The sequence below is a fragment of the Eulemur rufifrons genome, chromosome 29, assembly GCF_041146395.1.
Source record: "Eulemur rufifrons isolate Redbay chromosome 29, OSU_ERuf_1, whole genome shotgun sequence".
NCBI classification, from domain to species: domain Eukaryota; kingdom Metazoa; phylum Chordata; class Mammalia; order Primates; family Lemuridae; genus Eulemur; species Eulemur rufifrons.
This window is the reverse complement of record NC_091011.1, coordinates 87,915,040-87,933,187: the sequence shown is the minus strand read 5'-3', so window position 1 is coordinate 87,933,187 and position 18,148 is coordinate 87,915,040. Positions and strand designations below refer to the sequence as shown.

Sequence of the window (18,148 nt, the reverse complement as noted above, 5' to 3'; positions counted from 1 at the left end):
ACTTTAAAAATAAGTAAATATAAGTTGTTAGAAGATGAAAAATGCTATGCAAATATAGCAGACTAGGATAAGAGCAGGGATTCTTATACTGGAGTCCCAGACTCACAAGCGTTCATAGATAGAATTCAGGCGATCTGTGAACTTGAGTGGGGGGAACTTAAGGGGAAATGACACCTTTGTTTTCATTAAACTTTCAGATCTGACCATAGGCATCCAACTGCAGCAGCAACAGCAGTACCGGAGACTTTGTTACCAGTTGAAATCACAGATACTTTGTATCATGTTGATAGTTGTTGCAGATTTCTTGAACTATTGTTTATACTCTTCACTACTTTGTAGCTATTGGACCTGTGGTTACATCTTGTTATTTAGTGTATCAATAAAGAAACATACATTTGGTAACTGTATCTCAGTATAATTAGTTTCTTTTGTAGCCTTACGTGTTTTACTGCATTTAAAAACATTTTTTGGAGAAGGGGGTCCCCATGCTTCACCAGGCTGCCGAGGAGGCCACAGAGGGGGAAAAAGGGTTAGGAACACCAGGTAAGGGAAAATGGGGTACAGGGGACGACAGGGCGATGACAGGACAGGATGCAGTATTAAATAGGGTGGGCAGTGTAGGTCTCATGCCTAATGCCTTGTTGGACCCAAGGTGTTAGTACGGGCTCTCCTTGGCCATCCAGTCATAGCCCTGGCTTTGCGCAACTCTCAGACTCAGGCACCCAGTGGTGCCATCTTGCTAATCACCACCCTCCCTACTGCTCACTACCTTCCCTTCTCAGCGGCAGAGGACTTAACATTCTAAAGTTGGAATCAATGAAATAATGTCAAAAGAACACAAGGAAATTAAAAAATACTAAACAAATAAACAAAAAAACACACCCTTACTTGCCATTGTTGTTCTGCCTTCTACGTATTTAAACATCCAACTCAACCAGACAAACTAGCTCAAATCTGCCAGGCCATATATTTCTCCTAAAGAAAAGATAAGCAAATCAGCAGCTCTGAGTTTTGATTAAGTGTATCACCTATGGTCAATGGAATGTGCACTGGAGATATTGCCACATGCCAAAAAGAGTCTCTAAAAATTCAAATTCATCTCACACATACAAGTGAAAAGCCTTAGAATTCTGTGACAAAAGATCCTTTTATAAAAGAATTTTACACTTTGAGGTTGTTGAAATATTTTTAAAAGATCTGTACTTGGGTGGTAATAGAACACTATCAGGAAATCACAACACTAAATTCTTCCTTATATTAATTAAGATGCTGTTAGCTACATGCCCTGCTAAAGGTGTCTTCATAAAGACAACTCTCCTCTCACTTAATAAGACAGTAGGTCCAAGGTTAGTTCACCTCCTCACCTCCAAGATGTCACTCTGATCACCCGCCTTCCCAATATCTCAAAGCATCCAATCCTACTGTTGTAACTAGCAGGAGAGCGAAGTGGGATGGAACATCTCTTCTTGTGGAACATTCTTTTATCAGAAAGGCGGCACTTTCCTAGAAGCCCCCTTTCAACTTTTATCTCATTAGCTAGAACTAGGTCACATGACCATCACTGGGAACATTATTAGTTTCCTGCCGTTGACTTAGACCAATCATGATTCACCCCCTGGGGCAGGCACATTGATACCTAAATAAAATCAGAGTTCTGTACTGAGGAAGAAGGTACCAGGTTGGGAAGTGGGCAAACACATGTTTCTGGAATGAAAAGCTTAAGGATTCCATGAAAAGAGGACCCTAGTCTTTTTTTTTTTTTTTTTAGACAGAGTCTTGCTCTGTTGCCTGGTCTACAGTGCCATGGCATCAGCCTAACTCACAGTAACCTCAGATTCCTGGGTTCAAGCGATCCTCCTGTCCCAGCCTCCTGAGTAGCTGGGACTACAGGCATGTGCCACCATGCCCGGCTAATATTTTCTATATATTTTTAGTTGTCCAGCTAATTTCTTTTCTATTTTTAGCAGAGACGGGGTCTCGTTCTTGCTCAGGCTGGTTTTGAACTCCTGACCTTGAGCCATTCTCCCACCTCGGCCTCCCAGAGTGCTAAGATTACAGGCGTGAGCCACTGCACCGGCCCCTAGTCTTAAAAACAAACTAAACTTTGAAGCTGTTGGAAGGCAAAAGGTCTATCTATGAACCTTAGCTAAAATAAAAGAAAAAAAAAAAATCCCAGCTCAGGTGTGGTGGCTGACACCCGTAATCCTAGCACTTAGGGAGGTTGAGGTGGAGGATCACTTAAGGTCAGGAGTTGGAGACCAGCCTGAGCAAGAGCAAGATCCCGTCTCTAGCAAAAATAGAAAAATTAGCTGGGTATGGTGGTATGTGCCTGTAGTCCCAGTTTTTTGGGAGACTGAGGCAGGAGGATCTCTTGAACCCAGGAATTTGAGGTTGCTGTGAGCTATGATGATGCCACTGCACTCTAGCCTGGGTGACAGAGTGAGACTCTGTCTCAAAAAACAAAAACAAACACAAAACCCAAACTAAATTCCTCCCTGCATTCTATCACTTAATTTTTATATTCCCACAAGCCTTCAAAGATTGGAAATATGCCCTTTCTCATGGACTCAGTACACATTTATCAAGCAATTCTTTCCTATCCAGCACTGCAGTGCTTCTGTTGTCTGTAGTGGCCCCTGTGTTTCCTATCTTCCCCTTCTTCACATACATAATTTCTACCAATGTGGTAGACATTATCATCCCACTCTATGGATGAGAAAACTGAGGTGCAGCGAAGTTAATAATTTCCCTATTGTCATCCAGTGAGAAGTGATAGAACCAATATTTGGACCCAAGTTCCCTGATGTTCAGCCCTTGTTTCACGGCTTGCATACCTTTCCACCAGTAAAACATTACAAAACAAAATGAGAACTTCTAATACTAGATAGGAAAAAAATGTGTGCAGCAAAAAAGGCCTAAAATGTGCTTTGAGAACAAAGGATAAATTACTTCTGGGGATGTGGGTGGGAGGTGTAGGAATGACTTCTTGAAGGAGATAGCACGTGTACTTAGTCTTAGTGGATCAGGAAGGTGTAGAGTCAGGCACTCTGGGCAGAGGGTCTGGCTCGTACAAAGACAAAGAGGCAGGGCTATTGCTCAGGTTACATGAGAGCCAAGAGTGGGAAATGGGATTGGAAAGGTAATTCGGGGCAGATCACGATGGGATCTGAGAGTCAGGTTAAGGTAATTGAGGTTTATTGTGCAGGCAACACAGTGACTCTGAACATCTCTGAGCAATGGTGTGCAGTGCTTCAGGGAGACAACTTTGTCAACAATGAGTTACACGAATTAAAGAAGAAAGAGACTGGAGTCAGGGATATCTGCTAAAAAACTAGTGCAGCAGTCCAAGTGGGAGCTAGGGAGGGGCTGAACAAGTGATTGGCAGTAGAAATGGGGAAGAGTGGGAGGATGGAGAGAGCTATCATGAAAATAGAAAATGGGACGTGGCCATTGACCTGTGGTATCTGGAGGAGCTGAAGGATTGGGAGGTGGTGGCTCTTTGTCAGAAGATGATTTGGGAGGAGACGAGCTCCATTTGGTAGAGGTGTCAAGAAGGCAGGTGGAAATGGAGGACCAGAGCTAAGGAGACTTGATCAATTCAAATATCAGCCTCAGCGACCTACAGACGAGCTTGCCAAGAGAGAGCGAGCAGCAGGAGAAAGGAGGAAGCTTAGACAGCCATGGGGGGGGGGGAGTGGGGAGGACACGGCCCCTTAAATGATTGGGTCTCCCCCTTCCGAGTTCCCTCCTTTAGCCACTTAGCTTCTCCCTCCACACCAGTGGTTATGGAACATATCTGTATAAATATGTTCCCCACAAGTAGATTTAACATGCAGGTTCCTGGGTGAAACCTCAGAGATTCCCGAGTCAGTGGGCGCGGGGTTCTTGAGGAATCTGCATCTTTAGAAAGCCCCTGTGGGGTTTTGACGCAGGTGGCCCAAGGACCACGCTTTGAGAAATGCTTCCATGTAACCTCGCCACGTGTAATCTCACCTCTTCCTATGGATTAGCCACCCATTATAGATGACTCCAAACAATCTCTATCTCCCACGAAAAACGCTTGGTGGGGCTCCAGTCCCGTACACCCGCCTGGCAACTCAGCATCCCTATCTGAATATCTCACAGGAACTTTAAACTCAAGATTTTCAGAATTGAACTCATTTTCTCCCCACACCTGGTGCATGCAGAATGAAGCACAAGTTCCTCAGCTTGGCACGCGATCTCCAGCATCATTCCCAACCACTGCCTCAGCCTTGCTTTGCATGTTTAGCAATATTCTGACATCTTACAGATCCTGAATACATATACCTTTCTATACTATTTACTGTCCTCTGCCAGAGTTCACAGTGCTAGGCACAGATGTGCCATCTCCCCCTGCTCCCAAACATACGCCTTGCCATTTATCCTTGTGTGCTACTTTTCGCCCATGCGCACCCTTTTTATTGCCGTACTCATCATGCCATATTGTGCTCTTTACCTGGTGGTTTTCCTGTGAACTTGAGCTCCTTGAAAGCCGGAGCTGTGGCTTATTCCCTTTTGTACTCCCAGCTCTTGCTACAGAATCTAGCTCATAGTAAGCAGTCGCTGACCATTTTTTGATGAATTGATTTTCTTGTTGAAAAATAGAAAGAGAGAAGGAAAGAAGGAATGACCAGGAATGTTGAAAGGAAACTGTCAAAATACGTGAAGGGAGAGGTGTAACTCAGAAGGATGAAGTGGTTAACAGTGTCTGACTAATGTTTGCTTAGAGATCCAGCAGGGGAGGAGCTGAGAAAGGGCATTGGATTTGGCATCTAAGAGGTCCCTGGCAACCTCAGAGCAAAGAATCAGTCCCAACAGCCCTGTGCTGTCAGGGTCAACCCCTTCAGGGCTGCCACACTGGGGCAAGCTCTTTCATGTCAGTGGGAGGAAATGTTACAATATTAATACAAACTTTCCCCAGCACAGAAATGCACAGGCCCACTGACTGATCATGATCACAGGCTTAACTTGGTCTAATAGCACTCATGGGCTTTTTAAAAGAGGTCCCCTTAGTCCACCCTTCTTCCTACCACCAGTCCCAAGCTTCTCTCTGTGCTATTTCTGCCTAGTTTGTCCAAGTTCAGCCTGGATCGCATGTCAGGCAAACCAAGCTATTATCCACCTTCCCATCCTCACAGGAATGCCTCTGCTGGGCTGGGTTGCTTCTCTGAACTGCTTCTCATGCGCAAATCCATCCTAATCTGCCATTTCTGAAACCTCCAACAAAATCGCCCTACCTTCTGTGCATCTGCATTAGCTTCTTTTTCATTCATAGGCTGATTGCGTTTTTTTTTTTTTTTTTTTGCCGTAACTCCTTTCTGCTGAGTGCTGTTACAGCATCACTTTGCCTTTCCTGCACTCCTGTTCAGGTGTCTGATCATTTTTCTTCTAGGAGCAGAAGCAGAAAGTGAATGATGTTTCCCTATTCCCCTGATTTTGCCAGTGTAATTTCTCTGAGACTGCCATTTCCACAATCAGATTCCCTTCACCCTGCCAAGCCCCGCTCTACCCTTTGCTCTTAAAGCCATAGCTTATTTGAATGCAATGTCTACTCTTTCAAATTCTCTGTGAGTGTAATATCTTGTCACTGAAGCTTTCAGTTAAAGAGTCCTGTAGTTATTAAACACCACTCTATTACAAAATGTATCATCAAAAGCCAATCAAAGGTTTAAAGCAGGAATACAAAGTAATTTCAGAAGATTACCCAAAACAAAAATAGGTCTATATTATAACTTGTTAGGAAACAGAATTGTAAGAGAAGAAAGGAGAGGGAGAAGAAATAAAGAATGTGTGGAAAAGATAGAAAGATAGAAAAAGAAAATAGACACATTGTCAGAAAGAAAGAGAAAAATGAGACAGAGCAAGAGACCAAAAGAGAGGCATGATCGCAAAAAACAGAACTTGAGACACTGAACTACCTCCCCCAAGACACGTCCTGGAGAGACAGACCACAGGCTCAGACACAGAAAATAAGGAGCTGTCAGGAAAATGAGAGCAACATACACCAAGTCAGGGTAAGATACAACCTGCAGAGACATCGTGCTATGAACACCTTGAGAGTAATAACAAGACATACACACCTAAATATATATGCCTGAAAAATAAGAGTATCCCCATATTGTGGCCTTGAAGATATTCTGATATTGTACATTTTCACAACTATAGATATAAATGAAGAGAAGATCCTTTGTTACTTGTCCTATAAGCAAAATGAACTTGAAACAAGGTCAAAGCTCCCCATATTTACCCTACTATCTCCTGAGAAAGGTATAACTTTTGTAGAAAGGCAAATTAAGAAGGGGTAACTTGTGTATGGTCAATAAATCCTTTTCAGTTTTCTTGCTTTTGTTATTGTTTCTCAAACTACCCTGAAGTTCAATGGTATTTTGGCAAGCTAGAGTTCCATGTACTCCAAAAATTCTGGTTTACTAAACAAGTTAATATTTGCAAACTTCTTAGAACACTAAGTGCTAATGTTCTTATTAAATAAATAAGTTACAAGGTATACTATCTCCAGCTAAATGGGACAGCTCCTGGACCCCTCTCATTGTTGCAGCCCAGTGGCTGACATGCCTTCTCTGTGGAGTGCTCTCTAGTGCCCTCTTCTGACTCCTGTCTAACCCTCCCCATCCTGTTCCCATCGCCTCCTATCAAAACACTAAACATTCTTCCAGGAGGAATTTAAGAACCATACATTTCCCGCCTAATTACTCTCATCAAAGTTGCTAGTGTCACTCTTGTTGCTAAATCCAATGCATGCCTTTCCGTCTTTATCTCATGTGCCTTCTCAGTAATGCATGGCACTGCTGACCACCCCGGGGATGTTGGGGTATCCTGCTATCCTGGCTGTCCTCCCACTTCTCTGCCCTCTCCTCCCTGGGGAGTTCTCTTCCTCTTCCCATCCTTCCAGTGCTGGTGATCCTCGGGTCTTCAGATCTTCTGTCCTCCCGCTCCCACGCCCTCCTTCAGTGGCGTTCTGCTGTTAGGTGTATACCTTGCCCCTAACTGAATGCAGTCCCTGGAGGGAAAGGAGACAATTTGTATACTCAGGTTGCCAATTCATGAAAGAAAAATCTAAATTCACTTCAGTAATATCTTTCCATCTGTGTGACATCAAGTATGCTAGCTCAACTGCAGGTTTTTACTGACGTTTTGCATCATCCCACAGGTACAGCTTTGGATCTATCTGTGTGGCTCCATCTTATTCCCCTCTCACGGACTCTATTTCCTTGCCCAAGATGGTTCCATTCTTATGGAAGGAGACCACCCTCAGAATGTTCCCAGTTTACACACGCAATCTTCACTACAATTCACCTTTTGTGGGGAGTACTCCAGAGGGTGAGGCTGCCTGGAGTCACTCATAGCTAGACTTGTAGCTGGGGTGGGGTTAGAGGCAATCATTGTACACTAATCAGTGCTGAGTCAAGGTACATTCAAACACGTGTGCCATGGACCTTGCTCCAAGGAGCTCCCAACCCAGTTATGGGGACAGGGTACTACACAGAAGGCAAGAGTCTGCCATCTAGGGTGGGGGTGTGTCATGGGACAACACAGAGTACGCAACAGGCAGGAAATGTTCTGTAAGCCTGGGGGAAGAAGAGATAAAAATCAGGGGAGCTGGTCACAGGGAGGTGTTCAGAATACTAACAACCACTTTTATTGAACCCTACTATGTGCCAGCACTCTGTACTAACTCTCCTTCTAATCTAACCCCACATTAGGGGCTGTGGTGAGGACTATATGAAATGACTTTTATCAAGTTCTTAGTGTTGTGCTTGACACAAGGGGGCGTGCAACAAATTGCAGCTATCACCCATTCTACAAACATACGTGCAGTACTTGCCAGGTGCCAGGCAGTGTGTAGTTACCGAGGACACAATGCCAAGCAAGAAAAACTTGGTCTCTGCCTTCATGGAGCTTGTACGCCAGAAATGCACTGTCCAATATGGTAGCTACTAGCCACATGTGGCTATTAAATTTAAAATTAATTAAAACTAAAAATTCAGATCCTCAGCCACACTAGTTACTTTTCATGTGCTTAACAGCCACAAGTGGCTGTGTTGCCATCATTGCAGAAAGTTCTACTGGCCAATGCTGGAAAGGAACAGAGAGACAATAGGCAGTTTCATACTTGTATATAAAGGCTACACTAGAGACTTACAGGTGCAAGGGGAGAACATTACAATTACTATTATTATTCTCCTTATAATCAAGATAGAGAACTTGAGGCTCGGAGAGGTTAAGCAATTTGACCAAGTTCACACAGCTAAGTGGAAGAGCTGGGATTTCAACCTAAGTCTGTCTTACTCTAAAGCTATCTCAGGCTGTTTTATGAAGGAAATGAGGCAGGCACAGGTAGTAACTGGTTAAAGAGAGAAGACAGAGAAAGCACCCCTGGTGGGAAAGTGATAGCTTGGACAAAGACACAGAGGCACAGATGGACAAGGCTGGCAGAGGACTATGGGTAAACCAGTCTGGCCAGAGAGGCAGTGACTTGCTGAACTCATGTCCTTGGAAAACTAAGTCAGGACCTGCCTGCCTTGATTAAAAGCCAAGGAGCTAGGAAACTCAGCCCTACCTGCAGAGGTTGAGTCCTTCAAAGACGTTAAGCAGGAGAGTGGTCAGAACCATGTGTTATGAACATGGCAGTACTCAGGGTGAACTGGGAGAAGGCTAAAGCTGGGGAGACCAGACAAGGATTGCAGGCAGGGTAGAAAGGAAAGGATAAATGACAGGTGTGAAGCAAATAACACCAGAGTGGGAGCCAAGAGACCTGATCCTGAGAGTCAGTGCTATGTGACATTGAGCAATACACTTTACTTCTCTGGGCCTCATTTTTTCACTTCTAAAAGGACAGGGCTGGCCCAGATGATCTCTGAGGTCCCTGTTAGCAATGATAGTATAGGATTCTGCAAATGTGAATGACATTAGACTAAGAGAATCAGTGGGAAGTGTAGCATTGAATATGGGGGCAAGAAAGATGGCAGAGTCCAAGATTCTCCTGAGATGAAGGGGCAATGATGTGCCACTAACAAAACCAAATAAGTATGTGAAAGAGCTTGCCTTTTTGTGGGTGAAAGAGAGGGTGGGGGTGAGGTATGGAGATTAGGAAAGATAAGAATTAGTGAGAAAACAATGGGGTTGTTTTTAAGAAAGTCATACGGTGTTAGAGATCATTATTTTACACCCTAAAAAGACAGCTTTTAAACTTTTTTTGACCTGTGATTCACAGTAGGAAATACAATTTCCATCATGGTCTGGTACACTTGCCCAGTATATATAACTGAAACAAAAAGGCTTATGAGACAATGGTTGCCCTTACTAAGGGCAATGGACTCTAATATTTTCTATGCAATTCCATTTCATTCTTTTAAAAAGCTGGTTGCGAACCACTGTTCGCATTTATTCTATGTTCTGTTAACGTGTCATGACCCACAATTTTAAAAAACACCGCCTAAGAGGAGACTCAACAAGTCTTCTGAAGTTGGAGGAGATGGCAGGCATCCTATTCTAACATCCAGGAGGAAGTTGGAGAAGCGAACCCAGAGAGGGCTCTGGGCTGAGGAGGGTGTGGGAGAAGGGTTAGCTGAAGCCCCGATCGGAGAGAGTGCTGAGAAAGGCAGGGAACAAGAAGCCCCTTATCCCAGAGATGGAGGAGGGCCCCTCAGAACAGTGTAGACGCGGGAGGCCACGATCAGGACGGCGTGGACATTAGACTCGGGCCGGATTTCAGCGGCCAGCCCAGGGGCTGCATTTCTCGGGCGTGCAGGGAATGGCTTCAGTGTCTGTGACCTCATAGATTCCCGAAGCTCCTCCACTCACTCAGCCCCCCTTGGTGGAGGGCGTGCGCCCACTCCTTCCTTCCTTCCTTCATTCATTCCACTCCCATCTCGGCGAGCGCCAACCGGGTGCGAGATGGGCGACACACTTTGCCAGCCGGTGCTCTCTTCCCAGCCGAGTCCCCTCCCCGCCCCGGCACGCGCGCGCGCACACACTCACACACATAGTCACACACACAGTCACACAGAGTCACACACACACAAAGTTCTGGTCGCCACCTCTGCGGACCGGGTCTCGGGCTTCGGGTTGAGCCGCGCGCTCACCTGGCCAGGAGCGACCCCTCGGGCTCCCCCGGACCTGCCCTCGGCCCGCCCCGCCGCAGCCCGCCGCGGCCCCGGGACACCCCGACCGCGCGCGGTCCCCTCCGGCCGCCGGCCCGCGCCCCGCTCTGCCCTGCGGCTCGGCCTTCCCCGCCTCGCATCCGTGCCATCGGCGCTCGATTGCGCGCGGACTCCCTGTGGCTCTTCCCGGCTCGCCCGCCCGGCCCCCGCGCCCCGCCCCCGCCCCTCCTCCTCCTCCCGAGCAACTTTTGCCGGAGCCCCCCGCACAGCCATGCTGAGCTGAGCTCCGCCGGCCTGGCCGCGCGCTCCCCGGCTCCCGCCCCACCGCGGACACGCTCGGGGCCGCGGCCGCCCGGCCCTCGGCCTCGGCCGCTCCGCCCGCCCGGCGCCCGGCGCCCGAGCCCCCCGCGCAGGGCCCGGGCCGCGGCGGCGGCGGCGGCGGCGGCGGCGGCGGCGGCGCGCCCGGCCCCCTCCCCCGGCGCCGGCCAAGTGAGGCGGTGATGCGGGCGCTGGCGGCCTCGGCTGCGCCGAGAGCGGAGACACAGGCTCAAGATGGCAGATTCCGACTGAGGCTGGGGGGGCCGAGCTCGCGCGCCGCGTTCCCTTCTCCGTTGCCATGAACCGCGGACACCCCGGCCCCGATGGCCCCCGTGTACGAAGGTAAGGGGCGCCCGGCCCCGCCGGTCCCGCCCGCCCGGGCCCGGCCGCTGCGGCCCCCGCAGCTTTGTTCTGCCCGCGGCCCCTCGCCGGGCAGCCCCCGGCCCGCGCCCCCGGCGCCCGGCCTGCGGCCCCCGCCCCGGGCTCGAGGGGGCTCCCGACCCCTCCCCGCGCCCCCTCCCCTGCCCAGAAAATGACCGGGATCCGGCATTTAACAGGATCCTATTTCCAGGGTGGAGAAACGGAGGCTGGGGGTGGGGGGGGCGAGGAGGGGGTGTGTGCGAGGGTGGGCTGCTGCCCAAAGAAAAGCGGGGGGGCGCCTGGGAAAGGACAGATCCGTGACTGTGCTTTTTATTTATTTGTGATGAATAAAGGTGATGCGGTTTAGCTTTCGTGCCCCCCCACATTACCTTAGGATTATCTCCTTTCTACTTCTCTGTCCTCCCAGCTCCCCTTTCCAGCCCTCTCCACTCCCACCCCACACTCCTTTATTCTACGAGAGCCTCCGATTTTGGGGGGCTGTCGAATCGGAATGTAGGGGGCTCGGTGGTGAGAGGGGGTAGAGATGAAAAGTCCATTTCAGACCCAGGCAGAACAATGAAATAGGCTAAGATCTCCCCGCATTAGCGTGCGCAAGGGAAAATGTAGTTTGGGTTTTCGAGTCGGGGGGCGGTGAGGACGTTTTTTTCTGGGTCAGTCTGGGTCAACCTGTATCGTACGCCTCCACCTGACGTTGGGTTATTTTTCCAATTTGCCTGTCTTTAGGAAGAAAGAAAAGAACGGAAGGCAAAAGCATATTTGCCTTGCACACTGTTTCGTTTCTCTTCAGTCAGTTCTGTCAGCTTCCAGCCAGAAATCAAACCAGAATCAACTAAGTTTTTACACTTCGATGTGTTTTTGTGTGCATGTAGTAGGAGGAATTTTGAACCAAAGTGTGCCTAATTTTTCAGTCATTTCATCGTGAACATGTTTCTCTCATGAAATCATTTTAAATAGCAGCCTTTACATACTTTTAGTGTAGGTCCATCTGGCTTTCTTTCGGTTTTGTTCAGATATTCTGTGGATGAAATAGCAAACGAGAGGGCAAAGGGTCTGTGTGAGCAGAGAGGAGGGGCGGCGAGAGGAGATTGCAAGCCTTCTATAGATCCCGAGAACAGTTGTGGCGAGGGAGACAGGGAACGCATTAATAGTTTTATCTCTGTTATGAGAGGCTGATTAAAAAAAAAAAAAAACTTATCTGAAAAGAAAATCTGTTATTAGTTCCAGGGCTCCAAATGAATTAGGTTTCTGGATGGAATAAAGTTACCAGTCAGGCCCTGGATAACGAGGCTGTAAATAACCTATGGACTGTAAATATTTTTTTTTTTTTCAGGCTCTCTTAGAAACAAAGGGGCTGTTTAGAAGGCAACAGAGAGATGTTATTCTAGGGGCTTTCCTCTTTGATTCTGAAGAACACAAGGTCCATTTAACCATTCGACAAAACAAAACGAAATTTCTGATCACTCCACCAGGCAGAATAGAACATGCCGGTGGATATGTGAACATGCAGGAGAACCCATGTCGGGCATTCATTGTTCATCTGTGTCTATGGGAGGGGGCTACAGTCAATGCTCCCACTGTCTAGAGTGTTAAAATGAAACAATTTTCTCTTTATTAAGTACCTCCTTGAGACTCCCTCTGCTGGATACTCCCGGTGAGCATTAGAGAAGGAACTTGGCATTGAATTCAGAACTATAGTAAACGGCTGGTTTCCCTGTTACTAGGGGCTGGGTATGTGAGTTGGGATGTATTTTGTCAACTTTGTGGAAAGCCATTTTGGGAACTGTGCTGTTCTCCTCCTGTTCCTTTCATTCTAAATCCGTATGGAATGTAGGCCATGCCCCGGAGGCTAAGACTTGGCACTCCTGTGCTTACTACATTGTTCATGCGGTGCATTACGCCAGATAAAGGACTGCAGGTGCATAAGGTCTTATGGTTTAAGAATAATCATGGATCTCAAAGGTCTCATGAGCTCACTGTTTCTATTTGCCAGCCTTCCTTTCCTGTCCTGGGTGACCTACCTGGTCACCTCTTTCAACCCTGGGTTTCCCTCAATCTTGTCTGTGTACCCTCTTAATTATTCCTGTGCCTTGTACCCTTTTATTCTGAGGGAGTGTCTCTGTGCATCTTTAAAATTCTTTTCCTAATCTTCCTCCTCACCCAGCCTCACCCAGCGCAGCATCACTCTGCCAAAAGCCCAGGCCTGGGTCTTTCAGAAAGAGACCGTTGGGCATGCTCTAAAACAGACTGGTGACCTCCAGAATCAAGGATTCTACTGCCAGGACTCACATTCCCTCACTGTCAGGAGTGTTCCAAGACTCCAGTGACCTCCTTTTTCTCTCCTTGATGACATCTGCTGGGTTCAGTGAACTTGATTCTTACCATGTCCCAAGCAGAATACATGGACCCCCTGTGAGCATCCTAAATGAGCACGGCTTTTCCTGTGCATTCTCCAGGAAGAGGGATTTCTCATGGGTTTTGAGCTCCTAAAAATTGAACATTATTCTTCTCAGGAGAAGTATAATGACACATGGGGCCTTTCATGAATTGTTTTAATGGGGTGGACTGGGTGAAGGCCCTAACGCATTAGTGGATCGTTCTGAACTGCCAGAGATTTAGACAGAAATATTGTTTTTAAAACAAGATATATTTGATAATACAAATTAATGGGTGGCAAAGTATAATCAGTCTTCTAGGGTTTGCTTTAAGGATAGATTTATAAATAACATGTTAGCTTTCAGTGGCTTGGTACTGAACTTCTTTTAAAAAGTTTTTTGTTTTTTTAGAAGGTTAAACATTTGCCTTGCAGTTGTATTTACGCCAACTTGCTTAGCAAGGCTTTTTCAATATGCGGTGCAAAGGCCAACCACAAAGGTCTATATTGCCGTGGTTTCTGAATTAGACAAACCTAAATTCCAGGTTATTTATGTTTTACTCTACCTGAGATGTGAAATTGGCTTATATCAAGGAACACTTCACAGTCAGAATTCCAAAAGCTGTCATGCTGAAACCCATCATCAGATGAACCTGAAGACACCTGTCTACCAAGATGCTTACCAGAAATGAGATTCCAAATCATCATCTGTTAAAAGAATTTAATGATACATGTTCTAAAATATCTTTCCCTGTGTTTATGTTTCATATTTTTAAAATGAGTAGGTATAAATATTGTTTTCCTTCTCACCACATTTGAGTTACAGTAAATCAAAGCTCCTTAATTTTATCCTTGATTCTAGACAGTGTGATATGTACTTGAATCACAGAAACTGGAGTTTGAATTTAGCCCTATGACTTTGGGCCTGTGACTTAACTTCTTTTAGCTTCTTTTTAGCCTGATGGGATTGGGTGAGAGCTCCATTAGAAACTAGCATATGTAAAGTCCATGGCTGTAGTAGGCACTTTCTCAGTGTGTGTTAAATCCCTCTATCTTCTGAGCTGCTTACAGGCATCATGACTCCAGGGAAAGAATAACCCACAAATAGTTTAGAAAACCAATAATAGCAACATTTCAATTATTAATCTCCTGCTATTCCTTTTCCAGTTTGGGCACCATCACAATAAACCCCCTATAGTTACAGAAGAAATAACCTTTTTTTTTTTTTTTTTTTTTTAACCCCCTCTGTGACCTTTCCAGATTCTTTATGGCCACTGAGCTTGTGCTGGTTTCAGGTAGGGAGTTTCTCTTCTATAGTGGCACTTTCTGTGCTGCTTTAAAAATGTGGAAACAAACTGCTAGGACAGAGTTTCAGGGGCTGCAGCTGTGCCTCTTGGAGAGTATCCCTAAAGTGTGGAAGATAACCTGTGCCCTTAACCTAGAGCTATTCCCAAAGGAAGCAGTGGGCTGGTGAGGGAGCGCCCAGAGGTTGCTCACCAAGGCCTTCCTTAGAGGGGAGGCTCCCACTCAGCCACAAGCCAGGCTCTGCCTTATCATGCATTAAACATCATTTTGCTACAAAAGAAAATTTGCAAGTTATATCTGCTCATACTTTTCATATTTTATGTTTTATGTTTCTTCATTTCTCTCTTCCTTCCTCCCATAGAGACCCATCTTGGGGAAGCACCTTTGAGGTTTGTATGGCACATAATGATAATAAGGAGGGTTTGATAGGTGAGCAAATTTTATTGTTCTCTGAACCCATAATTTGCCAGTGCTTTCTGGTTGTCTTATGGTGTCAATTCAAGGACTTTGGGTTGGTATCAAAGACAGGATTCAGAATAATACCAGCAGACTTTATGTAACCACCAATAGGGTGTGAACTTGAAAGGCTCAAAACTTGCAATAGTTCCATTTCATATGGCAATACCCTGTTGGGGCAAAAAAAGAAGATTGAAAACCTGGAGTATGGGAAGATCTTTATTTTTCCTCTAAAAGAAACCGAGATGCCTGAGGGTCATGATGATAATCATGACTCAGACCATATTTGCTTTGTGCTGTGTGCGTCTGCAACCTCTACCCACATGAACTCACTTGTCCCCCACTTTACAGACTAGGGCATCTCTTTAATGCATTCATTCAGCAAACATTTTTGTAAGATCTGCTTTGTGCCAACCCCTGTGGCAGGCTCTGGGTTTATAAAAATGACAAAGTCTGGGTCCCTGTCCTCTGGGAGTTCAGGGAGTGTGGGAAGCCAAAGTCAGAACATTTAAACGTGGACTCACTTGCCCATGGGTCTGCCCCAAGATGAATGGTTTCTTCTTCTTCTTTTCTTTTTCCCAAGTGGCAGTTCTTGCTTCTTACATGCTTATGTCTTCCTAAGGTGTAAAGGGAACACCCCATTTCCCTATTTTATCTTAAAATATTTTCTTTATTTGGGCTCAAAAAAGTGTTTCTGAGTGTAGAATATACTCATTATAGATTTCCTTAGAAATTTCCTTAGATATTACCATCTCTAATTTGCAGAAAGTTCTGTCTTCCTCTTTCATTACTTAAATTTTATATCCTTGCCAATGCAAATATGTTTCTAATTTGCTCATGCCACTCAGAGACTTTCTGTTTTCAGTATTTAGTGTTCTAGACTCTATCGTGGATGGACCCTTGCCCCCATACCTGGCTGTTGGAGAATTGATTCCTGGTTTTACTGCTTGGCTGGATCTTGCATTCCAGGAAGTTGTGGGGTACTTGGTGTGGATGTAGTTCGGGTAATCACTCGGTAGCATGCAGTGGCTACTTACCTAGAGCAAATCATTCAGAGAATTGTGGAAGAAGAAAGCCTGGCCCAGCCCTCAGAAACACAGAGCCCCAGAGCAGCGGAAGACCTTGGCAGCGATATAGTTCGCCCCTCTGCCTTCAGGAAGGTGAATATCTGTGACTTGAAATTGTCACTTCATTAAAAAAAATTTTTTTTTTTCCTCAGGAAAGGGCACTAGGAACTCCCTCAGTGACCAATTCCAGCATTCTATTAACCTGATTGTCAAGAAATCCCTGGGCCTGGCTGAAGTCTCACTGGCTGTCATTCAAATTTGTTTTCTTGTACTCAGTTCCTTTCTCTAAAACCTTTCATATACTTAAAGATAATAACTGGGTCTCTGTAGCTTTTTCCTCACAGAGACTGTTTTGTGTCCCTGAAAGCATCTCCTCTTTCTCCTCTGAACTCTCTCTAGTTTCTCCCCATTAAAAAAAAATGATGGTGATCAAAACTGAATGCAGCTCTTTAATAATGTTCCCATTAGTACCGCATATACAAGCAAAACGACTTCAGGGTTCTTGCATCACTGTGAACCCCTGGAGGGCAAGGACCATATCTGATTCATCTTTGTATCCCCCACAATAGCTGTGCAGTTCCTTAAACCTAGTAGGCGCTTCATAAATATTTGTTGAGTTGACTGTTCCTTTTAATATATCTAAGTTCTAGCTTACTTTACAGCAGCCTGGACTGGTGACTCATGTTTAGCTTGCATTCACCTTGGCCCTGAGTCTTTCTTTCTCTTGTGCTCATGTCTGGCATTCCTCACCCCAGCAAAGCCACCTTCTGCTTGACTATTGATCACGTTGAGTTTTACCCCTCTACTTCCAACTCGATAGAATCTTACGTACATGTCTCCTGCAAATCTGACAACCAGAATGCAGAGGCCCTAAGTATAAAAAACTTGAACTACACTAGAAAGAAGAGAGAACACACAGGAGAATCTTGATGATTCAGTGTAATATCAGTTCATCCAGGTTTAGAAAGGACAGTTTGTCAAATTCTTTATAGATTCTGAGTCAGCTAAAGCCATACCTGTTTTACCTGGTTCTCTAACATGAGCGAGCCAGGTGTTTATGAGAGTGGTTACAAGTCAGGCTTTCAGAGGGTATTCCTCCCTCTCTTTGATCTAAAGCCACTGGAAAAGGCAAAAGACGTGATGGACAATATCATTGAAACTTGTGTATTTTCTGATGGATGACTTTGCCTTTGGAAAGCAAGCTGGTAAAATCATTGCCAATTCAAAAAAAGGCAGCAAACCTTTAAAACTGCAAAATAATTTTGTGGTTTTACAGCCACTTATTTCTGAACACAGCATTGAACAGATCAGTACTGTTTTTGAAAGTGTTCTGTTTTAGCAATTCTTGCCTAACTACTTTTGCCTTAGTAGGTTCTGATTAATTAAATGCCACTGTGTTTAAGCAGAATTAAGATGGATCAACTCTTCTGCACGTGCTAATGCTGTAGACTTTAAAAAAACCTTTGTCACAAAAAGAATGCAATTTAATATATGATCAGACAAGGGCATTTTTCCCCAGGTAGTTCTGTTCATCCACAGTAAAAGATCACTGTAGAACCTTTCATAACGTTGAATGGAAAAGCACTTCTGACTCCAAATAGTTGCAGATTTGCATCCTGATGAATAAAGGTTTGTTTGTGTATTTTTACCATTTTCCTCCATACTAGTATTCCCTTATTGATTCAACCTATGGAATCATTATTCACAGTATAAGATGATTTTTCCAAGGGTTTATCCTAAAAACAGTGATCCATCATGCTGATCTATACAATATAGAACTTCTAGTTTCATAGCGTTAAAGAAGCAAATTTTAGTGTATTTGTTACTCATGCCTGGAATACGTAAGGAAATTTGGAAAACTCTGGCTTGTTGATGGTTGTGGAAATAAGTTCTTTTTTTTTAATCTAGTGAAGAATTTATAGGGCTCTGACAAAAACTAGCACGTACGTTCTTGGAATTGTGTAGAAAGATAGCAAGTTATACGCTCCCAAGTTCTGTGTCACTGCTTCCGCTCTCCAGAATCCAAGCTGATAACAGGGACTCCTGGAGGAAAGGAAATGTCAAGAGGACGCGTGACAGGGAGAAAGAGCATGCAGGGGAGAATGCAC

General features: G+C 45.4%; 1 protein-coding gene across 3 annotated transcripts in view; it reads left to right on the top strand.

Annotated features, from left to right (window-relative positions):
* The first annotated feature begins 10,660 nt into the window (after positions 1-10,660).
* HIPK2 (homeodomain interacting protein kinase 2) overlaps positions 10,661-18,148 on the top strand; it is a 179,061-nt gene continuing 171,573 nt past the window's right edge. For all 3 annotated transcript variants that reach the window (XM_069462040.1, XM_069462038.1, XM_069462037.1), the window contains exon 1: positions 10,661-10,802. In XM_069462040.1, the coding sequence (XP_069318141.1) occupies positions 10,784-10,802 (19 nt within the window). In that variant the 5' untranslated portion in view covers positions 10,661-10,783. The remainder of the gene's footprint in view (positions 10,803-18,148) is intronic.